Here is a 22,067-nt window from a genome sequence, read left to right as displayed (position 1 = left end):
AATATTTTCATTTACTAATATTGAACATCTCGAGATATATTAAGATGATGATCAAATTGGTCATAAAAATTGTAAATGCCACTATGAATAACCTCTTCCTGTTTCTTTGCTTGCCATTTAGAGTCTCTTTTTAACAGATGAGGCTAGAAAACTTTCACATTCATAGCTGATCATTTTCATTCTTTTCAACTTGCTTGGGGGAAAAAATAAAGAAACTTGTATAAATGGTCACAGAATTGGTTGTCCAGCTAGATGGTATTATTCTTCAGATCTACAAATTAACTTATTTGATACTTGATAAATAAGTGATATCCAGTGTTTTCCAGAACCATTTGTTTGGTGCTTCTTCAAACTATAGTAGGATTATGAATCTAGCCCAATTCAATTGGGAAGCAAAATGTATGCTTGCAAAGTCCAGAATTTTAATGTCTTCTGAATCTGTTGTTTTTGAAATTAGGCATTTTTGTTAGGTATTGAAAATTCATTGATGGTACTATTCACTAGATAAAAATAAAGTGAAGGTAACAAAGGAATTGATTGACTATAAATATGCTGGCACTTGTCTTTACTGAACCTCTGGATTTTAAAACATGCATCTGTTCTTTTACATTTTAATCAAAGATGCAGGCATCTCTAATGTATTTGTCCCAGCAAATCTGAAAGTCATAAGTAATCAGTCAGATCTGAAAATCATTTTAATTGCTCTACAACATTTGAAAGTTATTATAGCTAATCTGTAACATTTGAATATTATTTAAAGAGGTCACTTTACAGATGATATTGTATTTACTATGACGGTTTAAGCTATAATTGATGGAAATTAGTTGGTAACTGCACAAAAATAGATCTTAAATTTTATGGAATTTTGGAAACTTGTTTTTAAGAGGTGTTTAATTAAAGCAAAGTTTCCACTGTGTTTTTTTTAAATCATACCATTTGGTACATGAAAATGCAGTGGGTGGTATGGCTGAAAGAAAACTGGTGGTGGTCCAGATGTTACATAATAAGTAGGGTACCCTCCCTCAGCAGCAAAGTATGGAGCAGGCTGATAAAAGCAAGTTACATTGTCTGCATTGGGTAAGATATTCTGTTCTCCAAGTACCTTTAAAGCCATAAGGCTGATCATATTGAGAGTCTGTCTTCTTTCACGACCCATGAGGCAAACAGTGCTTTCATTCACAACTCCATGCAAGGTCATGAGGTAGTCATACTTGCTCTTTTCTTCACCTATGAAATGGTTGTGGAGGTATGATTCAATCTTCTTTTGCTGTTCTGCTACATCAGGAAAATCAATGAAGAATCTAGAACACATATAACGTTCCAGGGTCTTGATTTCTGCTTCACAAGCTGGCTTAAAATCACGAACTAGCAAGTTGCTGTACTTCAGAAGGCCACCACCTCTAATTTCTTCAGGTTTCCTGGTAGATATAAGCTTGCACTGCAAATGTGTCATTGCTTCCTGGAAGTTTCCATACATGCTTTCAGCCACCACAGCAGGACAGATTTCTTTGGTTAGTTTACCATTTTTGTCACTATAAAAGTCTAACATGGGATCCAAGACAATTTGAAAGGAATCGACACTAAATTCAAATTGTCGTCTGAGTGAATTCACAAATTTTAGCTCTACATTCTTCCCAGTATTATTTGAAAGAGAGATTAGACTCCAACGATCATGCTTGTTGCAAACTTTGACCATCTTCTGCACATAAGCATCTTTCATAGTTTTTAGGGTGAGCTTTTCCTTTTTTACACCTTTTGGCAAAAAGTCAAGTAGACAACCTAGAACTGCATCCTTAACAACCTGAAATTCTTGATCACTTGGTAGTTCAACAACAAAAAAAATATCCAGATCCTTATAGCTGATTCCATTGTGACTTGCAAGTATGTAACTTGCTGTGGAACCATTCAATCGGGTATTTTTAACAGTAATTCCTTGCTCTATCAGTTGATCTTTCACAACATGAATAATATCTTTTGGTTTTACCTCCAATGTAGGGAAATTCCCCCTTCCATGAACTGGAATTACTTCATCTAACACTTGATTGAGTGTCATAACTTGATCCCAAGTGAGATTGCCGAATCTGATTTCAGACATTATGAAGTCAGTAGATCAACTAGAAAGCAAGCAAAATATTAAGAAGACATATTAGCATCTTGAAATCAATGTTATAGCTAAAGCATATGAAAAAGTTAAAAATAGACTTACCCTCAACATAAATCAAACTAGTACTAGAAAGTAAACTATCAATGTATCTAATTGTGTTGAAATCTGTAAGTGAAATAAAAGCCACTATGATTATGTCAAAATTGTTAGATTGATTGGTGCATGCAAGCAGACATTATCAGAGCTTTGTTACAGTTATAATTATTTTTAATGTGAAATGGTGCCTTTCTCAATCTTTCTTCATATAAATACTATGAAAAATGTATTTGGTGGTATAAATATTGTTCATGAGATGATCATGGTACATAATTGAGGTTAACTGCCATGAATTTAAAGTAAGCTCAGTTGGCATGTTTGTGTCGCTTAGACCCAACAGACTGAACAGAATAATGTTTAAAAGCAATATATAACATATTTAATCCAGAAATATCAGAGCATTCTATTATTTAGTTTCATATATATTACTGCTGTCATTTTAAAGAATATTACTGAAGTCTATTATTAGAGTATGAATTCCTTGAATTGCTTGAGGATGAGAACACAATGCAACATCTCTTCTATGTACCCACTAGCCCTTAAAGAAATGTTGGTTGAAGGAAATAATGAATGTCATTTTAAAATAAAAAACAAATGAGATTACTAAGTTTGTCTCCAAAATGAGAGCAAGAATATACAAAAGCATAATATTCTTGAGTTTTAAAAAAGTGTTTTCTGCAGATGTGCAATATGATATGCTCAGAAAGTTTTAGTTGGGAGACATTAGGAAGTTAAAATTATAAACACTATAAATATGATTAAATTATTATATAATTAGTACAATTACAGTTATTACATGGATCTTCAAATACTCTATTAAGCTATTTAAGCAATAAATCTAGTAAATAAAGCTCATTACAAATGTAGCTTTGGGTTTAGGCATTCTTTCCTGAATTTCAGAAATAAAAATTATATAAAGCTTAAGACAGATTTTTATAGACAGTATTCATATCTTGCCTAACTAGGGAGCCATTAGAACAGAACTGAAATATTTAGAATCTAGTGTAGTATATTTCCTTAGTAGAACTAGAGAAAATAGAATCATCTTTTTTCACATCTGTTGAACCAACTTTGACAGTTCAAGCATTTTGTAAAAGGCTAACTAAGTAATGGCAGATCTGTGTCAGTAAGAAAATAAGACTAAACCTATTCTGTTTCTCCATATGAAATCTCCATGAATATGAATTAAAGAGTATTTATCTTTATTACATGAGAAAATGGCCCATATAATGTGTTGTGTGTTTCATTTTAAGCCACATAAATTGCTAATGTTCACACAGGTTTATCAGTTATGTCAATATCCAAATCAATCCTTAAAGGTGAATGAGCTAAATAAATTCATCCATTAAGTGAAATTATCTATATAGTGTCCTTAGGGCAATGGAAAGACCAAAATGCTACCTGAAGGACAGAATATGCAGTAAGAACTGGCATGCTTATTTTCTAATTTATTTTCCTGGAATTATCACTAAATTAGTTGACACTAACAAAGTTTGTTACCCTTAAATTCTTGATCTGGGAAAATAATAATTCATAATAATTCATTGGCTGGCTTCATGTTAAGGATTTAGGGAGCTCAGTCATTTATGTAATATAGGGAAAGTTCCCAAATTCCTTTTTAATATGCAAATTTATTTTGCAAATGGAAATTTTCCTTCCCTTAATGGAAAATTTCCTGTGCCAATACTAGTTAAAAGTTAAAAATTCAATGGTCTAATCCTCGGGCTATAATCCCCATTTAATCTATACCTCTAATCACTAACGATTTGAAAATAAAGATAATTTACATTGGTACATTGACATTATTGAAATTACCAAATTCTTTTCCATACAGAAGTTTCCAGGACCTTTCTGTGTAACTAAACCACCCAAAGAGATGACTAAGTTAACTGTTAACATCAGGAGTCCTTTATCAAAAAGGAGTCTTTCAAATCAAGAAATTGTAAGTCTTGCTTTATATCTTGGATCTGCTCATAGATAGTAGAGGAAGGAAAGGTACATAATTTTGTTTCCCAGACAGAATCACAGTAAGATCCTGCAAAGACAAGAAAGAGGTCCAAAGTTTTAACTTCATTTTATGGCAGGAAAATGGTTTAGGAAAAATTATGCAACTCATTAGTTGTTCCTTGATTACTTATGTTAATGACACCCAAACTTTGTGGTCATCAGAATTATCTGGAGAGCTTTAAAAAAATAAACATATATAGGGTGCCAAGATGGTGGAGTAGAAGGATGTTCTTATTCTTAGTTCACCCTCTCCCATGAATACATCAAGAGAGACATTCACAGACCCACCCGTTCACTCAGAACACCTGCTGAACTTTGATAGAACATTGTCTATTTCAAAAGACAAGATTCCTCACCAAATCTGGTAGGAGAAAAAAAAAAGAAGAAAAAGGAAATTAGTGCAGGACCTGTCCCATGTGTAGGGAGCGGCAAAGAAGGAATAGTGCTCTTACACTGGGATGCCCCCTCTCAATGGAGAGGTCAGTAGCGATGGAGAAGGAACCTTCAAGGCTCAGAGGAGTGCACAGCAGCTGCTTGGCCAACATGACTGAGAGAAATCAGCACAAAGGGTCCCTATCATCCACAGCCCTAGATGCGAGCCGGCAGGGGTAGGCAGGAACTAGCTGTCTGAACCTGGGCAGAGGGCTGGGGCTGACTGTGCAGAGACAGTCTCATGGGGCTGGAGTGTGCTGTGGGAAGTGACTGGGAGTGTATACAGAAAGAACAGCCTGAGTCTCCCATTAAAAAGCAACACTGCTGGTGTGCTTTGTGGGGAAGGGCACAACACAGCTGGGCCATAGCCACTGTTTCCACAGGCCCATGGCACCAATGCTGGCACATTTTCATGAGAAGAGAGGCGGGGCTCTGCCATAGCCACTATATTCCCTGGTGCACAGCTCCCAGGAGGAGGTGGGGTTGGAACCTGAATCCATACCCAAGGGCTCTGCAACTTCATAGGTGGGACTGAGATGTGTTTTCAGCCCAAGGCAGAGGGGATCAATTTGCTCCACAGGTGCTTTTTTGGACCCATGCCTCTAAGACAAACAAGCAAGGAGCACAGTTCTGGCACACAGTGGGGGGTAGTGTAGGTGCAGAGTTTTCAGCGGACCTGACTACCATACATGGTCACGGTGCTGGGGATGGCACTGACCAGGTTGTGCACTGTGGATCCAGATGCATGACTGCAAGATCACGGCAATAGACCCAAGTGCCTGACGTTGGCAGATCTGCACAGGTAGCTCTGAGGGCACAGAACCTGGGGGACACCAAAGCAGAGTACTGACATTCCCACAGCTAATGCAGGGACAAGGACAGCATCAACAAAGAGTATTTCAAGTGCTCCAATCAAAGCTCAAAAATGGGTCTAGAAGCCTCCATTCCAACAAAAGGAGAACAGACATGGGCCCTGTCAGGGCTGTGACAACCATGGAACAAAAAGCAAGCCCTGTTCAACAACCAGGGCAGGCTCTGATCACCACACCACCAGCCACACCCCCAGTCAAAGGGATAACAGCCAACACACACAAAAGAAAGATGTGGCAACCATCTATACTAAAAATAGACCTTGTGACAAAATTTAGAAGTGCACAGTCTACACAGGAATACATCCTCTTAATAAAACAAAACAAAACAGCCCTTCAAGATCACAGGAAAATATATACAAGATCTTATGGTAGCTCACAGTGAAAAAAAAGTGACAATGAATATATGTATGTTCATGTATAACTGAAAAACTGTGCTGTACACTGGAAATTGACACAACATTGTAAAATGACTATAACTCAATAAAAATGTTTTTAAAAAAGATCACAGTAGATCATTAATACTCCTTAATCTGTAGAGCCAGAGAGATATCAGTAAAATGAAGAAGTAGAGGAACTACCCCCAATTAAAAGAACAAGAGAAGTCCCCTGAAAGAATGATTAATGAAATAGACCTTGACAGATTACTAGACCATGACTTCAAAGAGAGGATGATAAAAGAACTGAAGGAAATAAGAGAATATTAATAAAAATGCAGAATACTATAAAAACGAAATAGAAACCATAAAAAGGAGCCAATTAAAAACAGAAAACTCAATGGCTGAGATAAGAACCAAGATAAAGGCAGTCAAAAGCAGACTAGATAATGCAGACGAACAAATAAGTGACTTAAAAGGCAAGATGACAGAAATCACCCAATCAAAACAACAGACAGAAAATCAAGTGAAAACTAATGAAAGAAATATAAGGGACCTATGCCTATGGGATACTCTAAAGCATGCCAATATACACATAATAAAGGTCCCAAAAGGAGAAGAAAGAGAAAAGGGGATTGAAAGGGTATTTGAAGAAATCATGAATGAAAACTTCGCAAACTAAATAAGGAATCAGATATCCAAATACAGGAAGCACAGAGGGTCTCAAACAAGAAGAATACAAATAGACCTACACCTAGACATATTATAATTAAGATGGACAAAGTTAAAGATAAAGAAATTATTCTAAAGGAAGCAAGAGTAAACAAAGAGTTATTTACAAGGGAACCCCCATAAGGCTTTTAACTAATTTCTCAACACAAACATTGCAAGACAGAAGGGAGAGTTGAGATATATTTTAAGTACTGAATGAGAAGAGGCTGCAACCTAGGATACTCTATCCAGCAAGACTATCCTTTAGAATAGAAAGAGAGATAAAAAAATTTACAGACAAGCAAAAACAAAAAGAATTCTGTAATACTAAACCTATGCTAAAGGGAATACTGAAAGGTCTACTCTATGTAGAAAAGAAGCATGACACTATAGAAAGGAGAATACTATATACAGAAATGTGATAACTACAATGAGTTGCACTAGAATAAACATGAAGATGTAAAATATGGCATTAAAATCATTAAAGGTGGGAGAGGGAAGCAAGAAAATATATATATTTTTCTTTTTTCATTCTTTTTAGGATGTGTTTGAGCTTATATGACTATCAGCTTAAAGAAAACAGATATAGTAACGGGTTAATATACATGAAAAGCAGATTAACCACAAATCAAAAGCATACAACAGAGTTACAAAAATCAAAAAGAAATTAGAATAATACAAAAGAAAATTATCAAATCACAGAAAATGAATGAACAAAGAGGAAATACAAATAAACTGGAAAACTAAGTTCAAAATGGCAACAAACACACATCTATCAATAATTACTATAAATGACAATGGACTAAATGCACCAATCAAAAGACACAGAGTGGCTGATTGTATAATAAAACAAGAGCCTACAATATGCTGCATACAAGAGACCCACTTTAGGATGAAGGACACAGATAGATTGAACTGAGAGGATGGAAAAAGATATATCATGCAAATGGAAACAACAAGAGAGTGGGAGTATCAATACTAATATTAGACAAAATAGACTTTAAAACAAAGACCATAAAGAAAGATAAAGAAGGACACTATATAATGATTAAAGGAGCAACACAAAATGAGGATATTACACTCATTAACATGTATGCACCCAATATAGGAGCACCTAAAAATAAAAAGCAAATCATAAGACATAAACAGAGAAATTTATGGGAACACAATCATAGTAGGAGAATTTAGCAACCCATTAACATCACTGGACAGATCTTCCAGACAGAAAATCAATATAGCAAGAGACATACTAAATAACAGACTAGAACAGTTGAACTTGGTTGATATTTTTAGGACTTTACATCCCCAAAACCAGAATATACATTCTTTTCAAGTGTGCATGGAACATTCTCTAGGATAGATCATATACTCAGGCATGAAGGAAGCCTCAACAAATTTAAGAGGACAGAAATTATTTCAAGCATACTCTCTGATCATGATGCCATGAACTAGAAACCAACCACAGAAAAACAAATGAGAAAAAAACGACAGCATGGAGATTAAACATCATGCTACTAAAAAATCAATGGGTCAATGATGAAATCAAATAAGAAATTTAAAAAATACTGTGAGTTAAACTACAATGAAAATACAACCACACAAAATCTATGGGCTGCAGCAAAAGCAGTGCTAAGAGGGAAGTTTATAGCAATACAGGCCTTCCTCAAACAAGAAGAAAAATCTCAAATAAACAATCTAACCTACCAGCTAAAGGAATTAGAAAAAGAAGAGCAAAAAAAAAAAAAAACCCAAAAGTCAGCAGAAGGAAGGAAATAACACAGATCAGGGAGGAAATAAGTAGAATAGAGATTAAAAAAACAATAGAAAAAATCAATCAAACCAAGAGCTGTTTTTTTTGAAAAAGTAAATAAAATCAACAAACCTCTGGCCAAGCTAACAAAGAAGAGAAAAGAGACAGCACAAATAAGCAACATATGAAAGGAAAATGGAGAAATTACAACTAATAACACAGAAATATAAAATATCAAATGAGACTATTATAAACAACTATATGGAAACAAATGGATAACCTAGAAGAGATGGACAAGTTTCTGGAAACATACAGTCCACCAAGACTGAACCAAGAGGAAACTGGCTACTTGAATAAAACGATCACTAGAAATGAAATCGAATTAGCAAAATAAAACTCCCTGAAAATAAAAATCCAGGACCAGATGGCTTCAATGGGGAATTCTACCAAACATACAAAGAAGAACTCATACCAGTCCTTCTCAAACTCTTCCAGAAGACTGAAAAGGAGGGAATACTCCCAAACTCATTCTATGAAGCCACCATCACCCTGATACCAAAACCAGGCAAAGACGCTACCAAAAAAGAGAATTCCAAACCAGTATCACTGATGAACATACATGCAAAAATCCTTACTACAATATTAGCAAATAGAACACAACAGCACATAAAAAGGGATAGACAGGGATTTCAAAATTGTAGAATAGATAAACAAGATTATACTGTATAGCACAGGGAAATATATACAAGATCGTATGGTAGCTCACAGAGAAAAAATGTGACAATGAATATATATATGTTCATGTATAACTGAAAAATTGCTCTACACTGGAATTTGATACAACATAGTAAAATGATTATATCAGTAAAAATGTTTTAAAAATGAATAAATAAAATAAAACTAAATAAAAAAAGTTAAAAAATTACATACCATGACCAAGTTGGCTATGTCCCAGGCACACAAGAATGGTTCAATATATGCAAATCAATCAATGGAATACATCACATCAACAAGAGAAAGGACAAAAATCACATGATCATCTCAACAGATGCAGGAAAAGCATTTGATAAAATTCAACACCCATTTATAGTAAAAACTCTCACTAAAGTGGGTATAGAGGGAACATATCTCAACATAATAAAAGCTATATATGACAAACCTAAAGCCAGCATAGTACTCAACGGTGAAAAACTCAAAAGCTTCCCACTAAAATCTGGGACAAGACAAGGATGCCCACTGTCACCACTCCTATTCAACATAGTCTTGCAAGTCCTAGCCACAGCAATTAGACAAGAGAGAGAAATAAAAGGGATCCAAATTGGAAAAGAAGAGGTAAAAGTGTCACTATATGCAGATGACATAATACTGTATATAGAAAACCCTAAAAGGTCCACACAAAAACTACTAGAGCTGATCGAAGAATTCAGCAAGGTAGCGGTTACAAGATTAACGTTCAAAACTCAGTTGCATTTCTTTACACTAACTATGAATCAACAGAAAAAGAAAATAAAGAAACAATCCCTTTTAACCTAGCACCCAAAGTACCAAAATACCTAGGAATAAATCTAACCAAGGAGGTGAAAGACTTATATACAGAGAACTATTAAACATTGATTAAGGAAATTAAAGAAGACTTTAAAAAATGGAAAGATATCCTATGCTCTTGGATAGGAAGAATCAATATTGTTAAAATGGTCACACTGCCCAAGGCAATCTACAGATTTAATTCAATCCCTATCAAATGACCCAGGACATATTTCACAGAACTAGAATAAATCATAATAAAAGATATATGGAACCACAAAAGACCCAGAATTGCCAAAGTATTGCTGAAGAAAAAGAAAGAGGCTGGAGGAATAACTCTCCCAGACTTCAGACAGTACTACAGAGCTACAGTCATCAAGACAGCAGAGTATAGGTACAAAAACAGATATATGAACCAGTGAAACAGAATAGAGAGCCCAGAAATCAACCCACAAACTTTTGGTCAACTAATCTTCGACAAATGAGGCACAAACATACAATGGAATAAAGACAGTCTCTTTAGCAAATAGTGTTGGGAAAACTGGACAGCAGCATGCAAATAAATGTTGCTAGAACACTCCCTTATACCATACACAAATATAAACTCAAAATGGATCAAAGACTTAAACCTATGACAAGATACAATAAACCCCCTGGAAGAAAATAAAGGCAAAACATTATCTCACATACATCTCAAAAATGTTCTCCTAGGGCAGTCTACCCAAGCAATAGAAATAAAAGCAAGAATAAACAAATGGGACATAATTAAACTTACAAGCTTCTGCACAGCAAAGGAAACCTTAAGCAAAACAAAACAACAACCTACAGAATAGGAGAAAATTTTTGCAGAAGATGAAACCAACAAAGGCTTGATCTGCAGAATATATAAGCAGCTCATATGACATAATAAGAAGAAAAAATACAACCCAATCTAAAAATGGTCAGAAGAAATAAACAAGGAATTCTCCAAGGAAGAAATACAAATGATCATTAGGCACATAAAAAAATGCTCAATATCACTAATTATCAAAGAAATGCAAATCAAAACTACAATGAGGTATCACCTCACACCAGTCAGAATGGTCATCATTTAAAGTCCACAAATGATAAATTGTGAAGAGGCTGTGGAGAAAACGGAACCCCCCTACACTGTTGGTGAGAATGCATTTTGGTGCAGCCACTGTGGAAAACAGTATGGAGATTCCTCAAAAGAATAGGAATAGACTTACCATATGACCCAGGAATCCCACTCCTGGGCATATATCCAGAAGAACCCTACTTCAAAAAGACACATGCACCCCAGTGTTCATAGCAGCACTATTTACAATAGCCAGTATTGAAGCAAACTAAATGTCCATCAATAGATAATTGGATAAATAAGCGGTGGTATATTTCTACAATGCAATACTACTCAGCAATAAAAAAATAGTAAAATAATTCCATTTGAAGCAACATGGATGGACCTGGAGATCACCATTCTAAGTGAAGTAAGCCTGAGTGAGAAATAAAAATACCATATGATCTTACTCATATGTGGAATATTAAAAGAAAAAAAAGAAAGAGGACACTAATGAACTCATCTACAAAAGAAACAGACTCACAAACATAGTAAACAATCTTATGGTTACCAGTCCATGGTGGTAGGAAGGGATATATTTGGGAGTTTGAGATTTGCAAATGTTCAGCACTATATATAAAATTGATAAAAAACAAATTTCTTATGTATAGCACAGGGAAATACATTTAATATCTTATAATAATCTTCAATGAAAAAGTATATGAAAATGAATATATGTATGTATATGCATGACTGAGACATTGTCCTATACACCCAAAATTGACACATTGTAACTGACTATACTTCAATCAAAAAAAATAACAAAAATACACACAGTCTTTCAGGCCTAGTATTTATCGTTAAAAAAAAGGTAAGAGTGAAGACAACTTGCTAGGATTTGGGAAACTTGTAGCCTTGATTAAGCAATATACTAATTAACTCTCAAAATCAGTGCTTTAAAAGGCAGTTAGTATTTTTACCTTTCTTTATCCACAACTACATAAACTTATTTTTAAAATCAAGGTTATTTTTCTATGGAATTAACATATCGTTAACAAGGATTTCTGAGCTACCATCTCACTGATCACCTCTACAGCTTTATGTTCAGGAAATGCAAATTAGAATTTTTTAAACAACGTTCGGAAAAAAATAATTATAAAAATAATCTGTGATACACACATTATTATCTATGATAATAAATCTATGATAACAAACACATACACACAAACACATACACACATATTGACACATATGGGCAAACAAAATATAATGTAATAATGTCAATGGAATAATATAAGTCACTTATATTGATCTGAAATCTATACACACCACCATTAATGCTTATTTCTATTAACAAAGATAATCAAGATTTGAGAGTAATGCTATGCTTCTCTGGCACATCTATTACTCATTTTCACTTAATGTACATTATCAATATAATGCTATAAGTACAGATTTCAAATATGACATTAATGATTTATCTTCCTGTGTAGATTATGGCTCAGCATTTAACTGTCACATTTCATAAAACAGAATCGAATACTTTATAGCAAAGACAAAAAAAATTACAAAACTTTCAGGAAATTTAATTTGAATTGCTGAACCAAAAAGTATGGCTAAATAAACTTTGGATGTCTATCATATTAAAAGTGGGAAAACTCTAACAAAACCATCCATATTGCTTACATTTCTGTCTTGGGTACAGTACAGTTCTTAGTACTGAGAGTGTGTTTTTTGAGCATTAAGTATAAAGCTATATTTTCATGAACTAAAAGCTGAAATTCAAGGCAGAAACCCTTCAATAATTTGCCACAGAAATCCAAACAGAAGCACAAAACTCCAAAATTCCTAATTATGATCCAAATGTGGAGATCAGCTGTAGTTCACTATTTTAACAGAGCATATAAATCTTGTTCTCTCTGCCTTCTCCCAATTTATTTATCCTTAATGCTATCACTTTTTCCATCTAGCTTAGCTAATATTAGTGTACCTGACTACAGTAAATAATGAAATCAAAACTAAGGGGTTTCCATTATTCAACTGGTTAAATTCACCTGGGAATGCAAGGCAAAATGAGTGAGTTGCCAAGATTTCATAGAGGGCTGTGAATATATATCTGTATAATAAAATATAATTTCCCCCCACCACTACCCTATGGGAAATGAAGAAGTTAGAAATTGTTTTTCATATTTGTATTAATATTAGAATGGTATTTTCAAAGAGAAAGAAAAGACTTAAGACTTACTTTGGAAGGATTACTTTCAGGGAAGGAAGCAATGCAGTTGAATTAATATGATAATTCAGTGGATCCTTCAGTGAAGAAAGGAATTTTCATCTTATCACTGAATAAAGTCATTAATCAACCAGGAAAACTGCAGGGAGAAAAAAAGCAAGCACCATAGAGTAATTTAATAAATGTTATATACAAGCAACCTGGTAACTTCTGGTCAGTAGGCCTATAAATTATATTTATATTGCTTACACACACACATACACAGAAAAAGGGAGACAGAAAGACAGAAAAAAATTATCTTAGCATACATCAGGATTATATGGAGAGCTTGTAAACACAGAAATCTGGGTCCCTAATCCAGAATTTTCAGTTCAGGTAAAAGGTGGGGCATGAGTATTTGCATTTCTACCAACTTCCCAGGTGATACTGATGCTTCTGGTAAGGGAACCACACTTTAAGAACTACTAATCTAAAGGAAACTAACAAAGAAGAGTAAAGGAACAGTAGTCCCAATAGCAATACCTAGTCCCTCATAATTTGGCTATTTCTATTTAATTTAAAGCATTACATTGAATAACGTAGATAATTCTAATCAAAATGAATGTTCTTTTAATCATCTAGGCTTTTTACTTATACATTTTAACAGTCCAATATTATTTTTTCAATTAAACATTAAAGCTAATAGAAAAAATTTATAAAGTTTGTATTAAGATTCTAAAGTATAAGTCTAACTAGTACCACTATCTATCATAAATGACAGTATATAGAAATGGACACCTGTGCTTTAGGAGCTGTTAAAACATATATACACATATACCTATATACAATAGATGTATTTTGATCACAATGTATTTTACCAGTCCAAAGAATAGAATGTTATTTGCCAACTGGAAAAAGGTATTGGATGTTTTACCTGGTATACTGCATTTGTTTCTAAGAGGAGAATGCTAATGTCTGTGAGAAATGGTATGAAATGTCAATGCAGTATTTACATTATGATTTACTCACAATCAACCAGTATCCCTTTAAAAATACAGATACCCATTTCAGAAAAAAATAGTATTTTTGCATATCAAGAAGAAAACATTATGATTATAAATTATATTATTTTGATGTTTTCATGCTGTATTCAGTAAGATGGTAGAATACTCTAGCCAACATTAATAGTACAATGCACGAAATTAAAAAAAATCTATGAAACAAGTATTAATCATCTCATAGAAATGTCTTGCATTACTTTCATTCTGTCAAAAGAAAAGAGTGAAGTATTACATTAACCTACGAGAAAACACCTAGTGATATTTGACTCATTGAAATCTGAAAAAACATTTAATAAAATACTGATTGGGATACCAATGAACCCATAAGCCGTCATGGTCAATGCTTTGTGTCTGGATCTGTGATTAAAAAAAATGTAAGATGTCTACTGTTTTATTTTTTTGCCTTCCACAAATAAAGTTATGATGTCAATCAAGTAGTTGGTTACTCAAACCATATTCTTTTGCTTTAATAGTTGCTGGGGACTACAGGGGAAATTGTAAAAGTAATAAAGTATTGCAATAGCTATGTAGGAATAAATAAGATAAATCTCTTAACCAAAATATCTTAACAGGTTTGACTTTTTAAAACTGTCTAACACGGCAAAAAACATTTTTTTCTAACTTGTTTACTGTGCTAACCAAAGTACATGATACCAGTCAGAGATAATAAAAACAGTGAAAGGCAAAGGATGTTGCTTTAAATGAGATATAAGTGATCTCTTTATCAATAGAGAGCTCCAGTGATTTAGTTGCCTGATTAAAGAGACAGCAAATTAAGAGCAGAAATCTGTTTATAATATTTATAATATAGATAGGAGCAAGATTAAAAATTAGTGTACTTTCAATTCATTTTGTCTCGAAAGCCATGAGTATTGTGCAGTTATCACTATATATCAACAATTTACCTATGTATCTCAGCTATGTAGCTACAGGCCACAGTAATTATACATATTTCCTTTTCTAAATGCCTACTACAACTATCTGTATAATCCTAAGGCAATGCTTAGATTGGCCAACAAATCAGAACAGATATCCCTTCAAAGAGACAGGGATGATTCTATAGAATATTTCAAATTATAGGCATACTTGACACATTGTGGGTTCAGTTCCAAATCACCACAATAAAGCGAATATTGCAATAAAGTGAGTCATATAAATGTTTTGGTTTCCCAGTGCATATAGAAATTATGTTTACACTAGACTGTACTCTAAGCGTGCATTATGTCTAAAAACACTGTACATATACATTAATTAAAAATACTTTACTGCTAAAAAATGCTAACCATCACCTGACATTTCAGTGAATCTTTTTGCTGGTGGAAGGTCTTGCCTCGACGTTGATGGATGTTGACTGATCAGAGTGGTGAATGCTGAAGCTTGGGGTGACTGGAAATTTCTTAAAATAAGATAATGAAGTTTGCCACATCAATTGACTCTTCTTTTCCTGTATGATTTCTCTGTAGCATGCAATGCTGTTTGATAGCATTTTACCCATAGTAGGACTTCTTTGAAAACTAGAATCAATTCTCTCAGACCCTGTTGCTTCTTTATCAACTAAATATATGTAATATTCTAAATCTTTTTTGTCATTTCAACAATCTTCATACAGTATCTTCCCCAAGAGAAGATTCTTTCTCAAGAAATCACTTTCTTTGCTTATCCATAAGAAGCACCTCCTCATCCATTAGTTTTACCATAAGATTGCAGTAATTCAGTCACATCTTCGGGCTCCACTTCTAATTCAAGTTCTCTTGCTATTTCCATAACACCTGCAGTTACTTCTTCAATGAGATCTTGAATCCCTCAAAGTCATCCATGAGGGGTGAAATCAGCTTATTCCAAACTCCTGTTAAATGTTGAGATTATGACCTCTTCCCATGAATCACAAATATCTTTAATGGCATCTAGAATGGTGAATCGTTTCCAGAAGGTTTTCAATTTACCCTGCCAAGACCCACCAGAGGAATCACTGTCTACGGCAACTATAGTCTTACAAAATATATTTCTTAAAAAACAAGACATGAAAGTCAAAATAACTCCTTGATCCATGGGCTTCAGAATGGATGTGTCAACAGGCATTAAAACAACATTAATCTTGTTCTACATCTCCATCAGAGCTCTATCATGACAAAGTGCATTGTGAATTAGTAATATTTTGAAAAGAAAGTTTTTTTCTGAACAGCAGATTTCAACAGTGAGCTTAAAATATTTAGTAAACCATGTTGTAAACAGATGTGCTGTAATTCAGGCTTTGCTGTTCCATTTATAGAGTGCATAATGAATAGATTTAGCATAATTTTAATGGACCCTAGAATTTTCATAATGGTAAGTGTACATTGGCTTCAACTTAAAGTCACCAGCTGCATTAGCCCCTAAAAAGAGAGTTGTCCTTTGAAACCAGGCTTTGACTTCTCCTCTCTAGCTACAAAATTCCTAGATGTCATCTTCCAATAGAAGGCTGTTTCATTTACATTGAAGATCTGTTGTTTAATGTGTCTAGGCCACTAAAACTTTCTCCATATCAGCAATAAGGCTGTTTTGCTTTCTTACCATTCGTGCTTTCACTAGAGCAGCATTTTTAATTTCCTTCAAGAATATTTCCTTTGAATTCACAATTGGCTGTTTGGTATAAGAGACTTAGCTTTCAGCTTATCCAGGCTTTCTACATGCCTCCTTACTAAGCTTAATCATTTCTAGCTTTTGATTTAAAGTGAGAGATGTGTGGCTCTTCCTTTCATTTGAACATTGAGAGGCCATTGTAGGGTTATTAATGGGTCTAATTTCAATATTGTATCTCGAGGAATAAGAAAGCCCGAGGAGAGGAAGAGAGATGGGTAAAAGGCCAGTCGGTGGAGTAATCAAAACCCACACAACATTTACCAATTAAGTTCACAGCCTTATATGGGCACGGTTCTTGGTGCCCCAAAACAATTACAACAGTAACATCAAGGATTGCCAATCACAGCTCACAAAAACAAATATAATAATAATGAAAAAGCTTGAAATACTGTGGTAATTACCAAAATGTGACAGAAATACAAAGTGAGAAATTGCTGTTGGACAAATAGTGCCAATAGTCTTACTTGAAGCAGGATTGCCAGAGGCATTCAATTTGTAAAAACAAACAAACAAAAAACAACCAAACCCTCCCTAATCAAAAAAAAAAAAACAAAAACACAGTATCTACGTAGTGCAATACAGTGAAGTACGATAAAATGAGGTATGCCTGTACATGACAGGTGAAACTAGTAGCAGGATGTAAGAAAATATAGATACACGTACTTAAAGTTGCTCAGGTAGTCTGATCTATATTTAAATGAAAACTCTTACTTGCAACACCTTGAGGCAGACTCTTTCTCTGTGGCTGTCATGCTAATTTTTATGTTTTTCTTTTCAATGAGATTCATTAGTTTTTGTTCCACTAAAATTGGAGTAGGTTTTGCTTGCAAGGAAAAAGAAATAAGCCTGTATTTTGACTCTAATTATAAATTAATAGCATTTTAAAGGATATTTATTCTCTATAAGAATTAGTACTAGCAATAAGCTCTGTGGACAACCTATGAAATTCTTCTTATAAACACCATAATCACAATGTGTTTATCAGTTATTGTAAATAGGCAGCTATTTTATAATCTGTTCAAAATAAATATCTTGACTTAAAGTCATTGATCATAATAAAGTATTTGTTCCTCATGGATTCTTCTGTTAGCAGATTACATTCAAAATATTTAATTACAAAGCAACCTTTAAAACATATTTCAGGTTAAAATGTGTCAACGGATGAATGTTTGAAGTTAAAAAGTATAAACACTTAAAAGGGAAGCTGCACATTTTTAAAGTTTTTAATTTAGATAAAAAATCCAATATATAATTTATGTATTGTTGAATTTAGAATTGTAATATTGATGTGTTCTATTGTAACAGAATTGAAAAAGAATGAGAAAGTCATAGTAAGATTAAGCTATGTGAATGCTTATCTGCTTTTATTATTGTGTCCATGTAATTTTTACATGATTGACCTCAGTGCTTGAATCCTAAAACCCTGTATCATTTAATGCCATAACATATTATTGATGTTACAAGTTTATAGCATTTAAAGATTTGAGGGAGAGTTCTCAACACAAGTTTGCTTTTAGCATTAGTCATTTTCAATTTGGTTATGAAGAATGAGTCACATTATTACTGATGCTAAAACAGTTACAATTTAGGACCAGACACAAAACTATTTCACTTCCAAAGATTCACTTGTCCAGGATTCTATTAATAAAATAAATGGGTTCATTTTCCAAATTTATAGCTTCTTACAAATGCACCTCAGATAATTGTGAAGCTTGAGAAAAACATGTTTATTTTTAATTTTCTTAATAATAACATTTAAAATTATTTTAAAATGTGTGTAATAACTTAATTTTCAACTACCAGAAGTGACAAAGTGCTCAGAAATGTTATTGGGCTTATTATAATTAGGCCTGGCCCACGCAGGGAGAGGAAGGAGAACATCAATTTCTCCTGTACCAAAAGATAGTGTAAGTACTCAAGGTTTATAGCTTCCATTCAGACCCACAACAAAGCAGCCATATAGTTTCTATTTTAGTACTATTCATATCCTGGTCTGTCATTTTCTCTACTTTATGACCACCTCTTCTCAAACACTATGCTTAGCTCCATTTCTCATTCTAATAGTGTTCTTACTGACTGAGAATTCACATGAATTCTCAGTTTCCTACCATTGATAATAGGGAAATAACTTGTTCATGAAATTCTTATATGTGGTTGGAACCACACTAAAAGAGGGTTTTTTGAGTGGAAAAGCTCAGGTGAAAGGTGCATTGGAACAATTAAGATAAACATGCCAGGCACCTAGAAAAAAAACACAAAGATACCAAAGAGAAACAGCTCTGAATTTTAAAGCATTGTGCTCAGAAGCTTAAAAGGAACTGCTCTCCCACCTTAAACCTCTGCCCCTAATCCCTGAGAAATCTTACCACTTTCTTTTCCACTCTGTCCCAACCTGCATACATACTTTTCTTGTGTTTGTTTTTATTTTTGTGTTGATGTGGATATTGTTTGTTGCTTTTAAGGATTAAAAGCATGCACTGTTCTAAGGAAGTCATCTCCCAACTCCTTTCAGTTTTAGTGCCATCCCCTTACAGTGGGAAGTATGAGAGCTAGCAGCAGCACTGCCTCCTTCCTTTTTCCCTCAGTTCCTTACAGAGACTGGTAGAGGCTGATAGCTATGTGAATTCAACAGCTTCCAAATAAGGTTCTTTTACTTCTGATGTACCTAATGAAAACACTTGCTGCCTCTCCAAACTGCCATCAACCTCAGCCAGAGGAGCTGGCCAGAGAGAACTCCAGTTCCCTGTGGAGGGAGTGACTGGGTGGCGATATCACTGTGAAGACTCTAAAGTGCAAGAGGCTTCTGGGAAAGCTTCAAGCTAAAGCTACCTAGTGAGACCAAAGCACCATCACTTCTGCACTGGACCCTGTTCAGCTCACTATGACTCTCACAATAAATCCAGTAACCAAGTAAGCATTCTCCAAGTCATTGCAGATCTCTTACCCCTTTGTGGATAACCCTGCCAATACTAAAGGCACCAAGGATTCTCCGGAGACTGAAAGGAACTTTGGAATTATGTAGCCAACACCATATACACCTTCCACATGACTCAGGGACACTAACTGAAGAAGCAGTAAAGTAGGAACCGACCAGAATGCTCAAAGAAAAAGCCTCAGCTTAAAAAAAAAAATCTTTGTTAACGTCTCTCCCTCTTCCCCCTCACCTAACGCTCTCCATGGTAAGAACTCACTTTACAAACTACTGCTCTCTTCAAATCCATCCAGGCAAAGAGCAACTGAAGAGGGCCAGGGATGCTGTGCTAAAGTAAGGCTCTGGAGTGGTGGGGCCTTCTGGTAAGCACACAAGAGAAAAGGAGGAGTGTCAGAGACAGAAAAGGAAAAATGAAGAGATTAAAATAAAAAGGAAGGAAAAAGGGGAGAAAAGAGGGGAAAAAAAAGAAATTAAGGAAGAAAGGACAGAGAATGCAGAGAGCAAGCACTAGGAACAGCTGCCAGAGCCGCTAAACCGCTGCTGTCCAAAGGCAACTGGGTGCTGAAATGACTTCCCCCAATACACCCCTCCAGTCCCACTCACCCACTCCACAGACTTCCCTTCCTCTCAGGCTCAACCCACCTTTGTGGCGTAAAAGCATTTCCATGGCAACCTGTCATTACACAATTTAAGGTGGTCCCTAGCACTGAGTCATATGAGTTCCACCTACCCCAGGCTGGCAATCTCTCCACTACTTTCCTTTTTCCTTTTGTGCTGAACTTTTTCGGGTGGACTAATACTACCTTTTCTCCCTTCCCAAAGGGAGAATTTCTTCTCACCCCCACAAATATTGTCTAGCTTGTGTCTTTCCTACCTTCCACCCATCCACTCCCCCCACAACATGCACACACAAATGAGCAACTCCACCCCCTACCTCTTCAATCATTGCTAACATAAACACAAACTTAATTCAGAAGACAGTTTTTCTGAAACAAGTGGCTTTTTTTTTCTAGTGTTGTCTTTTTTCCTTAACTCTCTTTATCATGAGGAATTCCCTCCCTCACTTTAATAATTCTTCTCCTAGTTGGGCTAGAAATATTTAGGTCTTTTTTCTTCCCCGTATCTATAGCCACTTCTCATAAGTGAAAACAGTTGTATGGCATTCTTTAAAGATACAGTTTCAAAATGCAGTCTTTGATAGTTTAAAATAGAACACTTTAGTGAAGTCCACTAAGTTTATGATTAGTAATATTAAATGTATGAATCTGATTTTTGTTTCTAACCTTTATTTGCATTAAATTGTTTTACTAGCATAAAATAGAGTTCACTTTTAAGGTACCTAAAGACTATACAAAAGAGGTAACTAATAAGTGCTTTACAGGAAGAAAAAAATCTTGAAAAGAAGTTCAAGATTATAGAAAAATACATATATATATATATGTAAAGATACTTGGTTACCTCGCTATAACTTTCTTTCAGTGGCATGTAGTAGTTAAACATATCTGATATCTTAAAAAACAGGTACAGACCTTAACTTTAATAGTTCACTTTAGGAATGTCTGAAGTTAAATTTTGAAAATCATTCACTATCAGACTATTTCTTGAGATGTCAACATGTTAGTCAATTAATCTAGGGTTTTTTATATTTTCTTTACCCTGGAGTTGTGAATAAACCTAATTCTTAATACTACATCAACATATCAGTTGTATCTCCTGTTTATTACTGTTGACTTAGCACAAAAGTAAAATATTAAAATAATTACTGATACTTTTTTCAGTACATTAACTGAGTTCAATTTTACCACAGCCACATAGGCAGAATTATTAATAAAAGAGCTAATGTTCTAAGAAGTTCAGTATATCCATTTTAGTTTAACAAAATGTGTTTTTGAACAGAATGTAATTTTAGTGTCTATTCATAGTTGAAACTAAAAGGAAAAGTAATGAAACTTCCTTTTTATGGGACTTCTCACCTTATCTTTTGTTAGCACACTGTTTAATTTAACAACACCTACTCTGAAGACTAACTTCCTTCTCTGGAATTCTCTATCAACTGATACCCCATGTTCTTTGCACCTCACTTGTCACAACAATATGGATACTATTGCCAGGAGACCAAGAATATTACTGTTGCATCATTAATGCTCTTAGAGTTAAGAATATTTTCAAATGAACACTTAATGTGGGGCAATTCTGAATCCTAAATCACAAGTAAAACAACACTACATTGGACATAATGAAGATTAAAAATGTATTCCTCAAGTTATTTTGACTTTAATAAAAAATAGTAAAGATAAATAGATAACTGATGCAGAT

At 34.4% G+C, this 22,067-nt stretch overlaps 1 protein-coding gene across 1 annotated transcript in view; it reads right to left on the bottom strand.

Moving 5' to 3' along the window:
• Window positions 1–677: 677 nt before the first annotated feature.
• Window positions 678–22,067, bottom strand: part of TENT5D (terminal nucleotidyltransferase 5D) — a 72,479-nt gene continuing 51,089 nt past the window's right edge. Inside the window, exons 2-3 of the mRNA XM_006219118.2 lie at window positions 13,173–13,299; window positions 678–2,114 (exon numbers count right to left, since the gene is read on the bottom strand). Coding sequence (XP_006219180.1) covers window positions 923–2,095 — 1,173 coding nt within the window. The 5' untranslated portion in view covers window positions 2,096–2,114; window positions 13,173–13,299 and the 3' untranslated portion in view covers window positions 678–922. The remainder of the gene's footprint in view (window positions 2,115–13,172; window positions 13,300–22,067) is intronic.

This window comes from Vicugna pacos, chromosome X (genome assembly GCF_048564905.1).
Source record: "Vicugna pacos chromosome X, VicPac4, whole genome shotgun sequence".
Lineage (NCBI taxonomy): Eukaryota > Metazoa > Chordata > Mammalia > Artiodactyla > Camelidae > Vicugna > Vicugna pacos.
This window is presented reverse-complemented; position numbering and strand designations above follow the sequence as displayed.